Source organism: Zalophus californianus, chromosome 2, assembly GCF_009762305.2.
Source record: "Zalophus californianus isolate mZalCal1 chromosome 2, mZalCal1.pri.v2, whole genome shotgun sequence".
Lineage (NCBI taxonomy): Eukaryota > Metazoa > Chordata > Mammalia > Carnivora > Otariidae > Zalophus > Zalophus californianus.
Genome location: NC_045596.1, coordinates 6,850,543 through 6,865,893, shown reverse-complemented (window position 1 = coordinate 6,865,893; position 15,351 = coordinate 6,850,543). Strand labels below are relative to the sequence as shown.

The 15,351-nt window shown below is 58.7% G+C and overlaps 1 protein-coding gene across 1 annotated transcript in view; it reads left to right on the top strand.

Moving 5' to 3' along the window:
- Positions 1-15,351, top strand: part of WDR1 (WD repeat domain 1) — a 43,110-nt gene that overhangs the window by 17,068 nt on the left and 10,691 nt on the right. Inside the window, exons 4-10 of the mRNA XM_027598370.2 lie at positions 496-643; positions 1,636-1,816; positions 9,297-9,374; positions 9,735-9,815; positions 10,153-10,386; positions 13,191-13,278; positions 14,769-14,925. Of these exons, the coding sequence (XP_027454171.1) occupies positions 496-643; positions 1,636-1,816; positions 9,297-9,374; positions 9,735-9,815; positions 10,153-10,386; positions 13,191-13,278; positions 14,769-14,925 (967 nt within the window). The remainder of the gene's footprint in view (positions 1-495; positions 644-1,635; positions 1,817-9,296; positions 9,375-9,734; positions 9,816-10,152; positions 10,387-13,190; positions 13,279-14,768; positions 14,926-15,351) is intronic.

The following is a 15,351-nucleotide window of genomic DNA, read 5'->3' as shown; positions in this document are numbered from 1 at the left end:
GCGGGGGCCGTGTGCAAGTCACGGCGTGCACCAGCTGCACACAGCTCTGCTCCTTGTTAGCGCAGTCACTGCGTGGGAGAGGCGGCTGTCACTAGTCTTGTCACATTTTGCAAACGAAGAACTTGAGTCCCGAGCGTTCAGAAGGCTGCGGGAGGCTCGTACGCCATTTAGATCCCCCTGCGAGGAGACTAGAATCATAGAACCAGACTGCTGCCTGATGTCTTGGGACGTGCCTCCGTGTGTCTCGGCTTTCTCGTGCCCACAGAGGGTTTGTCATCCAGGGGCTGGCTGGTGCACTGCAGGGACCCGGTCGTGGGCCTCATAGAGGCCGCAGGCTCTGATGGACCGGTGGCACATTTTGCTCACTTGAAATGAGGCCTTGGGCAACTGCAGCAAGCCTGTGAGCCACTGGGCCGTGCTGCATGGGTGTGCCTTGTGCCCACACGGCCTGGGCCCAGGGATGAACATGGCTCTCGCCACCCTTTGTGTCCATAGATGTATCTGGAAAGCTGAGGATCTGGGATACCACGCAGAAGGAGCACCTCTTAAAGTATGAGTATCAGCCTTTCGCTGGGAAGATCAAGGACATTGCTTGGACAGAAGACAGCAAGAGGATCGCAGTGGTCGGAGAAGGAAGGGAGAAGTGAGTCTCTGGCCTCGGCCCCTCCCTGCCCGTGTGTCTTGGCTCTTTCTTTTGTGGGTGCCCCTGCTGGGAGGGGAGCGGGGACCTCTGGGCCAGCTTGGACTAGTGTGTGTTGAGGCCGCCTGGGGCCGGGCCTATTCTCTTTCTGTCTCTGACATCCCTGGCCCCTCGCCTCCTGGAGTGCCAGCTATCACGCCCACACTCCAGGCAGCAGGAAAGGAGGGGAAAGGGAGCTCCGGGAGTACCACTGGGGTCCCTCCCAGCATATCACACAGCCACACCTGGCTGCAGGGGGGATGGGCACATCACCGAAGGTGGTCACCTTCCGAAGGAAGAGGGGACCGGTGGAGACGGCATTGGTGGCCCTCAGTGGCTGCTGCATCCGGGTCCAGTGACCAGCAGGGTCAGTGCCACAGTGCAGGGTTCCCCCCAGGGCACCACGCAGCTTCAGGGGCTTGGCGGGCACGCATCTCATTTCCCTTACTCAGAGGCTATTTTTAATGTGTGTTCTGGCAGGTGTTCTGCCATAGTTTTCCAGGTCATCCTTTTGGTCTTAACCATTCAGTTTTCATTCGGACACAAAAAGTAACCCCCGCAGTGGCGTGTTCATCGGATGCCAGCTGAGAGCAAGGCATCCTCTCCTTTCTAGTAGGGGATGGTAGCTGCTAAATACCTTGGTCCAGTACAACTGTTAGGAAACTGGTAAGCCACAGAGCTGTTCCCCCGGCAGGTGGGAGACTTGTTGGCCCTGGACCATATAGATGCAGACATCCACCCCTTCCCAAAGGCCCTTGTTCTCAGATTCTTTGACAAACACGGCACAGAGCCGAAACCACGGTGCCTCATGTTTGCTCCTTTAGCGAGTGTGCATGAAGCGTGGCCGTGAGCACCCCTCCCCCCCAACCCTGCCCCACTCTGAGCTGCCCACATCTCATCGACCATCCCGAGGGTTGATTGTTTTCTTCCTGTGACTCCTCTCTTCGGGTCTAAAGGTTTGGAGCCGTCTTCCTGTGGGACAGTGGCTCTTCCGTGGGTGAGATCACGGGACACAACAAAGTCATCAACAGCGTGGACATCAAGCAGAGCAGACCGTACCGGCTGGCCACGGGCAGTGACGATAACTGTGCCGCGTTCTTTGAGGGGCCACCGTTCAAGTTCAAGTTTACAATTGGCGTAAGCGGACGTCCCCTTGGGGGGTGGTTTGCATGTGAAATCAGCAGTCTAGACCCGCAGGGTTGCAGGCACGTGTCATTTATGCTGTGATGTGTAGACGGGTTTGCGGGGGAACGTGACGTGATGGTGGGACAGCACGCTAACCGGGGCCACCTCCAACAAGGAGGGACCCACCCTGGGAGACGTGTGTGTTTCTGGGGTTGCAGGGAGGACACATTTCTGATGCCCTGTGACCAGGTGAGTGTCCTGGCTTAAAGGAGCTTTGTTAGAAAGGGGTAGCCCAAGCTTGGCTCTGGTTCTGCCAGCTTGAGACCTGCTCAGCCAGCCAGGTGGTAGAGGTGGTGAGCTTCCAGGGACACACGGGTTCGTCTCCTCCTGTGAGATGATGAGGGCAGGGTCACAGCTTGAATGGGACACGGGATGAGGAGAATTAGATGCTTTGCCTGTAGAAGACACATGTCTTAATGCCTTAGCGGAGTGTCCCAGCTCTGCCCCTGCTCCCTGGTTGGGACAAGGGTCTGAACCTAAGCCTTATTTTTCTCATCTACAAGATGGGTATAGGGGCATCAGTATAGTGCATTTTAACCATGAACTTCACGGCTGCCCACGGGTCCAGAGCAGTTCCCTGTCCTACCTCATCAAGGATGAAATGAGAGAATGTCCTTAAAGTGGCTCTGTGGGGACCGCTGTTTACTTCGATGACTGCACACAGTGATTCATAAACTGCGGGCAGGGTGTGGCCAGAAAGGATGATGCCACTTCCTCAGCAGGTTCCCCACAGGGTGGTACTCGGGTGGTGGGCAGAATCTCCAGTGCAGATCTTGGCTCGGGTACAGAGGGACTCCTACACTGCCAGTGGTGAAACAGTCTCCGTTCCATCCCCAGGACCCCTGAGCAGGGCCAGGCGGCTGCGTAGGAAGTCCAGCAAGGCTCTCTGCCCCGCGGGGTGTGCAGCTCAGAGCTCCCTTTGCAGCAGTTCCTGTGGCCGTCTCCTGCTCCTGAACCGTCTCCGGTTCTTGCTGCCCGGTTGGTAGGTGGTGGGGGCTTTGTCGGAGGCTGTTCAAGGTCAGTGTTTACTAAGTGCAGGTAGAGGTACCATGAGATGTGTCAGATAACTGAGCATCCTGCCTTGCACCCAGGAGAGGAAGAGAGGGAGATAAGAGGTTTCTGTGGCAACAGGAGGCTGTCCTTGCATGTCTCAGTGAAGCTGTCCCTGCTCCCAAGTCCCCCTCCACCCCCCCCCACTGTTTGATGTCACTTGGCGTGATATGGGCTGTGGGCCGGTGAGGCACCTCTCCCTGCCCCAGGAGGGATCACGTCCTCTTTGCAGATGTAGACTACACCCAGCCCGGAGCAGCTCAGCGGTGAGTCAGCAGAGCCAGGTTTGAGCCCAGGCGGCTCGAGCCTGTGACCAGCACACTGCCAGCCTTCTCCATGTGCTCACTTGGGGACTTGGCCAGAATAATCTTTCTCTTTCCGTTTTCTTTTCTAACGTGAGAACACAGCCCTCACCCCAAGGCCCCAGCCCAGGGCTGTCAGGTACAAACATTAGTCCAGCTGGTACCTGTGTCCAGGGTGGGCACACAGCTTGTCCTCAGGTCTGCCTGTGGAGCCTGTCACCCATGGGTTCTGCGTCAGGACCTGGCTGCAGACCAGGAGTGGGGGATGCTGGGTGGTAGCCCAGAGCCGCAGCTGGCTGGCTCTGTGACCCTTGGATGGGCCAGTGGCGTGTCCGGGTCCCTTCGGGAGATGGGACGATGACGACTGTCCTCCGCTGGCCCCGTAGACCTGTGGGAGGACAAGAGATGCTGGCGGACGTCAGATCGGAGTGTCCACTAGGAGATCTTTGGGCTTCTGTTGGAGAAGGTTCTAACAGGCTCAGGTGGCCAGCGAATGAAGGGTGGGGAGAGCACTCAGGGCCCCACACCCACCCAGAATGTCCTGTCAAGTATTGACAGCTATGTAGATCGGTCTGACTTACGCACACATATCTGCCCTGGACCCTCAGAGCCCCAGAGTGCAGCTGGAGTGGGTGGCTGGCTGCCTGCCCATCCAGGCTCCAGCTTCTCGCTGTCTCCCTCTGCACCGTGGCTGAGGCTGGGGGACAAGGGGTGAGCATGTCAGGAGCACAGAGGGATTGAGCTCAAGTGGCTGCCTTGAGAAAGACTGAGTTGTGCTCTCACTTTTAGTACGTGCTAGAATAAAAACGCAGGTGGTGCACGAACCCAAGGGGAGGTGAAAGCAGGGTTTCAGACAAGCCAGAGGGACCGAATGTACTCAGTCAGCTCTCCTGGCCATCCTGCTGGCCCGCAGGGGGCATCCGGTCACTTTTCTCTTTGGTTCTTGAGCTTATTGGTTTAAACTGGCTGCTCATGGTGTGCAGAGTGAGTGTAGACTCCTGGATCCTCCGGAGCTAAGTTAGGATCAGCTTCAGCCAGGCTCTGCTGGGCCCTCGGGCTGTCAGTTCAGCATTTGTTTTCCTTTGCTTGAACCTGCTGTGGGCTCCAGAGGCTGCAGGAAGATGGGGTGGAGGAACCTTGACTGGAATAGGCCCCGGCCCCCCTCATTTCAGATGCCATGGGCCACCTGGGCAGGTGACTTCCCCAAGATCGTAGGAGGCCGGGTGTGGGGTGGAGGCTTGGGGCATCACTGTCTCTGCTTCTGGCACTGGCATTCTGTGGACAAAGGTTGAGATTCCCTTGGAGGATCCAAGAAAGAAAGGGCAGGTGGGCCCTTAACCTACTCCAGCCTCTGCAGCAGGAATTTCTTCCTTCGGAGCACGTCCCTGCGACCAAGGCATTGTTCGCTTGCCTGCCTTGTCTGTGCACCTTGCCCGTGGGCGTGTTGGGCAGGTTTCAGCGCCCTTCTGGCCTTGGGCTTCCTTTTCTGCCGGGGACAACCATGGACGCCCCTTCTGAGAACACTGTGTCCACAGCCTGTCCCACAGCCACGTGTTGCGGGCGATAGGATAGTTTGTCTAATTCAGCGGTTGCTTAGGCGGCACTCGTGTGGCCCCGGGCCGGCTTGTCCAGGCTGTGGCCGTGTGATCTGGAAGTGGGAACATCCTGCCTGAGCTTCTGAGCGTGCACGGTGCCCACCTGTGGCAGAGGGGACACCTGGTCTCCTCTCCAGCCGGCGTGCTGTGCAGCGTGGTCGGCCGCTCCTGGGCTTTCCCCTGCCACCTGTGTGGTCTCACCCATCACGGGCGGCGCTGAGCGGGGGGTGTCCCACTTCCTTCTGCGCAGCGAAGGGGAGTTGGGCTAGAAACCTGTCTTGGCTGTTACTAGAAGCATTGCCTTTCTAGGCAGGTAAGTAAAACTGGAGCTCTGCTCTGCAGGCTTTTCTGGTGGTGTTTTCCTTGTTCCCTGACTCACAGCAGGGCAGAAAGCAGCAGTGTCGGTCCTTCGGCGTGTATCTGGGGCCTGCGTTGTTCCGGCCCAGGCTGGGCCCACAGAACGCCCTGCCTCTTCCTTAGCCGTTCCTCCTCCCGCCCTTGTACCTGCCGGTCTGGCTTTTCAGAGAGCTGTGGGTGTATCGGTGCTGGTCATGCTGGGGGTCAGCGGGGCAGGTCTCCTTCCCCCCATTTCCTTCCTGGTCTACTCCTGCCCCACTGTGACTGACGGCAGGGTGAGTGGCCTGGCCAGGGCAGCAGGAGCCGGGGCCCTTCTGTGTCTCTCAGCCACATTGAAGCAGGCGTAGGAGTGGAGGGGGCAGCGGACTGAAGGAGCGAGGCAGGGCTTCAGGGGAGGACAGAAGCCCATTTTCAGAGCACCAGCTGTGGAGGTGTGTGCCATGCTCAGGGGGGACGAGGAGGTAGGCACAGGCATCCGAGCCAGTTCTCCCTCCGTGAGCTCGGGATGGGCAGCGGGACGGGTGGGCGGGGCATTTCAGTGTGAGGGTTAGGAGCAGTTGTATGTTCAGAGGACAGCTGGGGCCAGTGAAACCAGGGAGGGCTCCTAGAGGGGACACCTGAGCGGACCAGCTCGTCTGCCCGTGCTCGCTGGAGCCAGGCCACAGAGCCCTGTGGTGCTCTGAGCCTATCAGTGACGGGGCCTCAGGTACATTACTTATTACCTAATGGCTTCATGGCTCTGTTCTCAGTGTCCAGAGGGGGTGATGGTGGGGGAGAGATAGTGACAGTGGGGGGTTCTCGGGAGGATCGCTGACGCAGTCCCCGCCAGAGCTGCGGTGAGTGTCGGCTGTGACTGATGGGCTGACGGCGGTAGACCGGACACCAAGGGCTTTCCACATCAGGGCATGGCCTGAGTGAGCTAGGCCTGCAGGATGGTGCTGTGACTCCTCCAGGGAGCGTGGGGAGGGCCAGGGGCTGGGAGCCCCAGCTCAGTAGGTGGCCACTGGGTTGGACAGCCGGAAGAAGCGCGTCAGGTGTCTGAACCCTTCCCATCCCGCCCTCCCCCCCACACCGTGATGATTCCTCAGAGACCCGTTCCTTTGTACTCAGGCCTCACCTCCCTGTGGAACAGGCTATTTTTAGCCCTAACTTTTTTGGTTAATGAGCTGTTCACTGCTGTTTCCCTTTAAGTGGGCTATTTCAGGAGCAGACATCAGTTTCCTACTCATTTGGACTCTTGGCTCAAGCTGCAGGAAAAGCTGACAGGGAGGAGTTTTTAAAGCCAAAGGTCTTGAGTTTACACGATGCCTGGTCCTCTGGGGACATCTGCTCTTTCTGGCTCTCACTAAACCCAGGCTTTCCCACAAGCCTGCCTTGTTCCAGGGCCTGGGGAGGGCCATGCAGCATTCCATCCAGGAGGAGGGCCACGAGCCCATCATGGGTGACATCCCCTGTAATATCGAGGATACTGAGTGCTGGGTGGAGTCGGATCCGGAGAGACGGGGGCCGGTGGTCGGGGGAGAAGGCCTTTCTGAGGAGAGGTAGCGGCCTCATAATGGGATCGCTTTGGCCGCTGGGTGGACGTGGGCAGGTGTGGGGCTTGGGTGTCTGGTGCCGCCCTTCAGGAAGACATCCTGACTTCCCTGAGCTGGGCTTGGGATACGGGGACGTTCCTGTTCTCTCTTGAGTGGTGGCCGACCATCTAACTCCTGGCATATTCCTTATGCCCAGTAAAGGGGGATCAGCATCCCACTGTAGTGACTTCTTTAGCCCAGGGTCTGCTCCATTTGTTGTGCGCTCTTTCAGCACCCCAGTCAGTTCTTGGGGAGCCTGGCTGGCACCATGGTGGCATTTGGCCTCGGGAGTTAAGGATCTGACCTGGGTGGCTCCCCACCAGCAGGTGCCCGGCCTGCCCAGGCCCCAGAGCTAGTGCAGCTAACCCCAGTGTTCTGGAAGAGAAACCGGAGACCCAGGTTCCCTCTGGGCGTGCTTGTCTCCTGGGAGGTGCCTGGAAGCTCCCCAGGGCCCTCGCAGTGATGAGGTAGTGGGTGACAGGTGACTATGGTGGAGGCAGAAGCACTCTGGAGGGCTTGAGAGATCGCACAATTTGGGAAGCAGATTCCTTCCACTGTGGTTCAGATTGGCGGATTGTGCCTGCTCTAAAACATGGGGGCCAGACCTTGGAGCATGGAAGGTCAGCCCTCACACAGATAAGCACACACAAGAAACTCCGGTCCGTGGCCTTGGTGTCACCCTGCAGACCTGGCCTGGTTGAGGCTGGGCCCCGGGAGCCAGGTGGGTGGCATGTTAGTAATGGAACTGCCTCCCAGCGGTCCCAAAACCAGAGCCAGGTTCAGGCTGAAGCCGTGACCCATCGCACCTCTGCCACGGACACTGATGATGATGCCCCAGAGGTCAGGCTCTTGAGTCAGAGCAAAGTTGCAGCCCCACAACGGTGCTTGCCAAAAAGAGGCAGAAAGGAAAGCCGGCTTGTGTGGATCCCCAGTGTCACTGGGCTCAGAGTGCTCAGGCTTTCCTGTTCCCACCCCTGTGGGGGAATCCCTCTGAGGGAGATGAAGGGCTGGCTGCTTCTGGCCTTGTCAGCTGAGCGAAGTGGTGTGATTGCTAAAGAGCAGCATGCGGGGCTGGCTTTGCGCTCCAGCTCTGGACCGAATCACCCGGGGCCCGAGGTGCCTGGCCTGGAACAGTCCGCGGGCAGAGATCACGGTCTCATGTCTCCAAGACGAGAGCTGCCTACACTGGGGAAACCCCAACTGAGGGGCGACTGTTCTGCTCAGCCTCCCAGTTGGACTGCGCAGACACATGGGTTCCTCCGATCCCGGCTCTGTGGCTGCCCTCCTCGGGATGCTGGCCCCAGTTTCTTCCTGGCCTGGGTTTCTTCGCAGTGCAGTGAGCACAGTGTCCTTGAAGGGTTATTATGCCAGGAGCATTACAGATGATGGTGTTCCCGTGGGCTCGTTCCCTGCGGCTGCCACAGCAAAGGACTACAAACCAGGGCCTTCAACAGGGATTTGTTCTTGTTTCTGGAAGCCAGAGCCTGAGATCCAGGTGTCAGCAGGCTTGTGTTCCCCCGACTCCTTCCAGATCCTGTCCCCTGGCATTCCTTGGCTCGAGGAGCGTCCTCCCAGGCTGCCTCCATCTTCACGTGCTCTTCCCTCCCTGTCTGTGTCTGTCCTGATCTCCCTCATTGGAGCGTTAGGTCTGCCCTAAGGACTTCATCGTACCTCGACTGCATCCACACAGACCCTCTTCTCTTTCCTAAGGAGGTTTCTGTTCACAGGTGGCATGATTTCAGCACGATTCAGCCCCTCACGTCACACAGACGCGTGCAGAGCCTTCACAGAAGCAGCTCCTGACTTAAGTTGACTCAGTGCTTGGCCTTGGAGGGCGCTGTGGGGGCAGGTGATGGGTGCGGGTTTTCCTGAAGGTTAGGTGTTTATACCCCAGAAGCCCTTAACCCTTCTTACCTTGAGGAGAGTTAATAGTATTAAGTTCACTCGAGGGGTGCTTCTTACAGGTAGATGAGGGTGTGTGGGGTGTTAGAGGATGTTTTCTTATGCAAACCCTTGATGGAGGAAAGAATGAATCTTTAGGAAAGGGAATCATCCCTGGAGGTCATCTGGAGTCTTACTCCCTGGAAGTGCAAGACCACTGTCTAATTTCTTTAAAACCTCCGTTAACTCAGCTCCATCTTGATCCCACTGAGCACCTGCTGTATGCTGGGCCCTGGAGACTTGGGAAAGAGGCCTAGGGTTCTGGGCTTGAGCTACCGCTGGGGCCCTGAGGGAAGAGAGCTGGCTTTGTCTGGGCTCTGCTCTGTGGGATGAGGGAAGCTCAGGCATCCGACCAAGCATGGGAATGGGAGGCCTAGCAGGGGACGGCCTTCCGGGCACAGATGGGCCTGGGCCAAGGCAGGCAGGCTGACACAGACCTCCCAGTGAGTCAGGAGCTGCTTCGGGCTTGTTTTTATTTAAGCTCTGAGGTCTTCCTGTGGACTGACAGTTCACATTGGCAGCCGGAGTAGATGTTTGAAGCAGATTGCATTTTTCGTAAAGAACTTTCCGGAGTCTCCTGTCATCAGGTGCATTACTGTGCTCGTTCCTGCAGGACCACGGCCGCTTTGTCAACTGTGTGCGATTCTCTCCTGATGGGAACAGATTTGCCACGGCCAGCGCAGATGGTCAGGTGAGGGCTGGGGCCCCGGGGCGGTGGGGGCTCACCTGACCGCCTCCCGGCTCTTCAGGGCAGGCCAGCCTCCCAAAGCCAGTCTTCCCAGGAGGAACTCGGACTCTCCCTCCATCCCATTCCTGGGAGGCGCTCGGTTCCTGGGCTGTGTCATCACAGCTTGGTGTCCCCCTTTCCATCTCTCTCCTTTTAAATGGAGCTGGAAACTCCGCCTGTTAGCACATTTTTCAGATTCCTTTTTTAAGAGTCACGGTAGCAAACTCCTGACGGTAGAGCAGGACGCGGAAGAGCTCATTTTGCGTGCCAGCTGGTGAGCACATCCTCCCACCCGTGACCCACGTGTGTGTTATTCCTTGAAAGATTTACATCTATGATGGAAAGACGGGAGAGAAGGTGTGTGCCCTGGGAGGAGGCAAGGCTCACGACGGAGGCATTTACGCTGTGAGTACGGATCCGCGTTGTATGAGCGTGTCAGCGACTATGGTGGGGCCCTGTCTATGTGTGCAGTCGTCCGGATACAGCTTGGAGTCAGAAGCGTGAAGTGTGAGGGGGCTGAAGTAGGGGCGGCGGTGGAGAGCTTCAGGGTCACACAGAAGGGGTGTCGTGGCCTGGAGAAGCCAGTGGCCAGAGCAGGGGCCTGGACACTGGTCCCACCAGGTCCCCCACCCCCGCCATGGCTTCTCCCTGCTCAGAAATGGGGGCTGTGGGCAGGCTGCTTCCTGAGGCCCCTTCCCATTCTGTGCTTGCTGACACGTGGCCCGCTGTTTCCTTTGAGTAGATCAGTTGGAGCCCTGATAGCACCCATTTGCTTTCTGCTTCTGGAGACAAAACCTCGAAGATTTGGGACGTCAATGTGAACTCTGTCGTCAGTACGTTTACAATGGGCTCCACCGTTCTGGACCAGCAGCTGGGCTGCTTGTGGCAGAAGGACCACCTCCTCAGCATCTCCTTGTCTGGGTACATCAATTACCTAGACAAAAACAACCCCAGCAAGCCCCTGCGGGTCATCAAGGTAAGGCTGTGCCGGCATTGGCTCTGTCCAAAGGGGTTGGCAGAGGTGTGCGCCCAGCGAGGAAAAGGGAGAACCTGCGTGAGGCCCAGGGGGAAGCAGCCCTGGGGGTTTGGGCAATGACAGGATGCTAGTTGCTTTGGGATGTGTGTTTAGCAGAAGTGGGAGGCTGGTGCCGAGTTCCCCTTGAGCTTCTAGAAGTACCAGGGGCTCAGGGCCTTGGGGCTGTGGACAGTGACCCTCCCCCTGCTGTCAGGGTCCCCGTGCCCTGGGGAGAATAGCCTCCCTCAGTTAGGAGCTGACGGCTAGAACACACGGGGCCCCAAGAGCATCACCACAGACATGGAGGACCAGCAGAGAGCCTGAAGGACGACCAGGAGGCCTTGGGACTGGACCTGGGCATTATGTAGCATTCGAACATGGGATGGAGTTCGAGGAGGCCTTGAGTTTTATGTGCTTTGAGCAGGGACAGCACATGGGAGGGAATGAGTTCGGAGAAACAGGTGGACCCTGAGGTACAGATGCCTCGAGTGCTCGGCTGGGAGTTTGTGCAGCAGTGAGCGATGGGAGATGCTGGGACCCCTCCCCAGCTTCCGTCCCTGTCACCTGGAGGGCTTCCTCAGGGCAGCTGATGCCAAGTCTGCCCTGGGTGCCCCTTTTTTGAGGGGGGTGGGGGGCATGCCTTCTCCCTGTCAGGAAACGAGCAGCCAGGTGAGGACCTAGGCGCTCCCTGAGGACAGGGCCGGCTGGTGCCACTCCCTGCAGACCCTATTTCTGCCCAGGAGTTGATGGAGGCATTGCCTAGGTGGGAGCCGCTGTGTCCCATTCAGGAGGGGATGTGGCTTGTGGGGGAGGACCAATCTGGTATAACAGCAGCATCTGTCCTCACTGCTGGCCCCACACCTTCTGCTCTCATGACGCCTCCCCCCCGCTTGGCCCCAAGGACGGGGCGTTGGGACCTCTTCCGTGATGGGCTCCCAGCCTGGCGTGGTGCATATGTCATGCGGGTGTATATGGCCTGGCACAGAGCCAGGGGCCATCGCAGGACATAGTCACTTTGCTGGGCTTCCAGTTGTGATGGGGAGAATTCCTTGAGAGATTCAGGCGTTGCTGTCAGCCCACCTGGGCCCAGGAGAGCAGTTTCCCACGGGCCACTGAAAGCACAGGAGCTACAGGCTGGGCTTCTGTTGCACCCAGGCCAGCTCGGGGAATTCTGTGGGCTTTTGCAGTTAGCAGAAAAGAAACTCCTGTTCCCACTCCCGCCACAGCATGTGTGCGTGAATCCCAGGGGGTACTTGGTGCTGATCTCGCACTGCAGAGGTGTCTGAGCCACACGTGGGAGCCTAGGAGAAGGCCAGAGTTAGACTAGTAGTTCTCAGCCCTACTGCACGTTGAGATTGAGAAGGGGCTGGAGCCCTGGAGAACCTGAAGGAGGACCGGGAGGCCTTGGAACTGGACTTGCCCCAGAGGGATTTGGTCAGAACCTCTAGGGGTGGCTCTCCCTGTTGGTACCTCTCTAAAACACACCCAGGGATTCTGATGTGTAGCTGGAGCAGTGGTTATAAGCTAGAAGGTCCATCAGACTCGTCTGAGAGGCAGCTTGTTCAAACACGGCAGCTGGGTTCGTCTGGGGACATCTGTGGGGCACATGCAAGCTCAGGTTCCTCACAAGTCCCCGGGTGAGGCTGTGGCCCCAGGCAGGGCACATGCATGGTGTCCCCAGGCATCTCCCCGGGTACAGGTCCTGAGTCCTCAGGATGCACAGATGGGATGCCCAGTGGGGCCGACTGGTCTGAGGACCACGCCTTAAGTATTATCAGGGCTGAGGGACTCTGTCCTAGAAGGAGACGTGAGGTCAAAAGGACCCAGTGTGTTCCCTGAGAACTGTGAACCTTCCTCAGAAGCTTCTTGCCACGGTGTGGCAACAAGTGGAACCCCGCAGGACGCTTGGGAAGCTCCTGGGGCAAGGCCTGTGCAGAATTGTGCCACCTGGCCGCAGAGCATTGCTGGGAGAGAACAGACAGAGACCCGCCCACCCCAGGCCCCCCCTGGAGCAGTTACAGCGAGGTTACGTGTCCCCCTAGTAGTGGGGGGCCGGCTGCAGAGGAGTCAGAGGTTTTGGGGGTCAGGGCCCTCCGGCAGCTTGGGTGGGGAGCAGCGTGTTGGGAGAGAAGAAACCTCAGCAGCCAGGAGTCGAAGCTAGAGTTGTATGTTCCGGTTCTGGGGAGAGAACAGACTATCAGCAGCACCCCGGGACTGTCTGGGTCTGTCTCTGGGTGGCCGGGAGGTCTCCCTGGGTCCTTGTAGGGCCCGGATGTCCCCCCACCTGCCTCTGTGAGTGAGCATTAGGCCCTTCTGCGACTGCTCCTGCTGACTGCTGCTTCCGCTCCACGGAGGCTCAGCTCGGGGTTGGGGTTCCCTCTCATCTGCCGGGCGGGAGCAGCCTTTCCCGCGTTCGGGGGCATTGCCAGGGTCAGTTGCACGGACCATGCCCTTGGCTCCTGGGGTTTTATTAGATCCCATCCTTGGCCGGGGTTGAGGTTGGGTCCCAGGAGGGGAGGGCTGCATGATGAGGTTTTGCCAGATGGCCAGTCAGCTGGGGAAAAGCTGGCCACGGCTCATGGAAGGGGGTTTCGGGCACGCGGGGCAGGGGGGGTGCTGCAGGGTGTCGGCACGGACGTCTGCCACGGTGTGAAGGGCCTTCTGCCTCATCCCCCAGGGGCACAGTCAGCGGAGGGCGGTTGGCAGGTTGCAGACACAGGATGGCATGTTCTCAGCTCACCCTGCCCCGTCCATGTCCTCCGCAGGGTCACAGCAAATCCATCCAGTGTCTGACGGTGCATAAAAATGGCGGCAAGTCCTACATCTACTCCGGGAGCCACGACGGACACATTAATATCCTTTGACTAAGAGAGCTGGCTCTGGGGCCACTGACTGACAGGAGAGGTGGGAGTGTTCTGTCCCCTTGGAGCCAAAGGCCAGGCCAGCCAGGTGGCGGCAGCAGGGCTCCGAGCAGCAGGCCGTGTCCGTGCTGGGGGCCCCTGGCTCCGTGCTGCAGCCTTGACCCGATGGGTCACTTCTCTCTGTGTAGCTGTAAGTGGCTCTTCAGCTCTGAGTCGAGCTGCTGCTCCCGCTTGGGCCGCTAGTGCGGCCCAATCCCTCTCACAAGCCGTGAGTCAGGAATCTTAGGATTAAGTAAGACCTAGAACCTGTCAGTATTATTCCTCTTGTTTTAAAAGTGGAGAACAGAAGCTGAGAACGCTCAAGTGCCTTCCCCAAAGTCACACCGCTTGTCAGCGGCCCCTGGGACTGGAACCGCAATCTCCCTTCTGCTGAGGTTCTTTGCGGTCCCGTGAGACTTTCCCTGGAGGCATGTGAAGCAGCCTTTACAGTCCCCGCTCTGTGTTTGTGGCCTGGGGCTCCCCCTTCTCCCAGGACTGTTGTCTGTGGGGTGCTGGGGTGCAGGCTCACGCATCCCTGCAGGGCTTTGCAGTTTTCACAAGAGAGCTCCAGATAGGGAGGCCTCCCCACAGCCCTGGGGTAGGAGGGCAGATATGTCATCCTCTGCCCCATTAAATGTCAGGAAGATAGTGTATGGTCGGGGCTGCATGATAATAGGGGCAGAGAAGGCTCTAGAATCTGCCCCTTCTGGAGTGGCGTGCCGGTCTGCAGTCATGTTGTCTTCAGCTGCCTTGGTGTGAACTCTGACGCTCAGATAGCTATGTTTCCTTGGGTATCAGGCACCGGGGTCTCCCATCACAAGAGCATTTCGGCCGTGCAGCATACCCGTGGCGCTCTAGAGTCAATAATAATCTTCGTTTGAAATGAGATTTTCAGGTGTTTGTGTGAAGGAAAAGTCTCCTCACTTAAAGCACTCCTCCCCGCTGAGCACCTCCACCTCACAGTGTGTAAACCAGCCCAGCCAGGGTGGGTCAGCCCCGGCGGCACCTGTCTGGCCACCCTCTGAGCGGGGAGGCACAGCCAGCCTCCTGCTGATGGTCACGGGCTTGACGGCACGCTGCAGGACACAGAGGGCGACGCGGGCTTGGTGGCGCGGCGCTACAGTGAAGAGCTGTTCCCTCGCTGCAGGAGCTCGCCGCCGCCGGGCTGTGGTCCATGTGCACCGCTAGCCAGCGGGGACCCGCACACTCCCGTGCCGGCTGCTGCAGGGGGTCCGGCCGGACTGCTCACCGCTCGGCGTGACCTCTGGCCCACTGACCGTCGCCAGAACGTGCTGGAATTCGGACTTAGACTTGCCCTAGACGTCCCCTCAGGCCCCGTGCTCCCCGTCCCACATACGCTGCCCTGAAGGAGGGACGGCCAGGCCTCCCCGGTGGGGCCTGCGCTGTGTCCTGGAGGCGGCTTTTCCTTAACCGCCGCCCCACATTACTGGGATTCAGAGACGGGGGAGAATGACTCCTTCGCCGGGAAGGGCCACACGAACCAGGTGTCCAGGATGACGGTGGACGAGTCCGGGCAGCTGGTGAGCTGCAGCATGGACGACACGGTGCGGTACACGAACCTCACGCTGAGGGACTACAGGTGAGGGCTGCCGGGGGCCCGGGTCCACAATGCACCCCGGAAGAGGGACCCTCTGCCCACGCTGCTTCCGGCTCTCGATGGCACTTTGCTCTTCTCGCTTCTCCCCCCGACTATTCCTCCTGTGCCAGGCTCTCGGCCGGGGGCCGGGTGAGAGTCCGGGTGGCTCACGTGGACAGTGAGCTGTGTGGACTCTGCCTGGGAAGCCAGGCACAACATCTCAGCCCAGATGCCCTCCCAGACCTCACACTTGGCCCGGTCACGGGATTTTCCTTTGTTTACTGTTTTCAAGAAGTTTTTGTGTGCAAGATTTTCCAGGGCGTGTTTTCACGGCATTAGCCAAAAATGAAGACCTGATTTTCATCTGTGAGAAGTATCCGATTCTTCAGAAGAGTCACCCTGCTGAGCAGAGTGGCTGTGACCATGGGA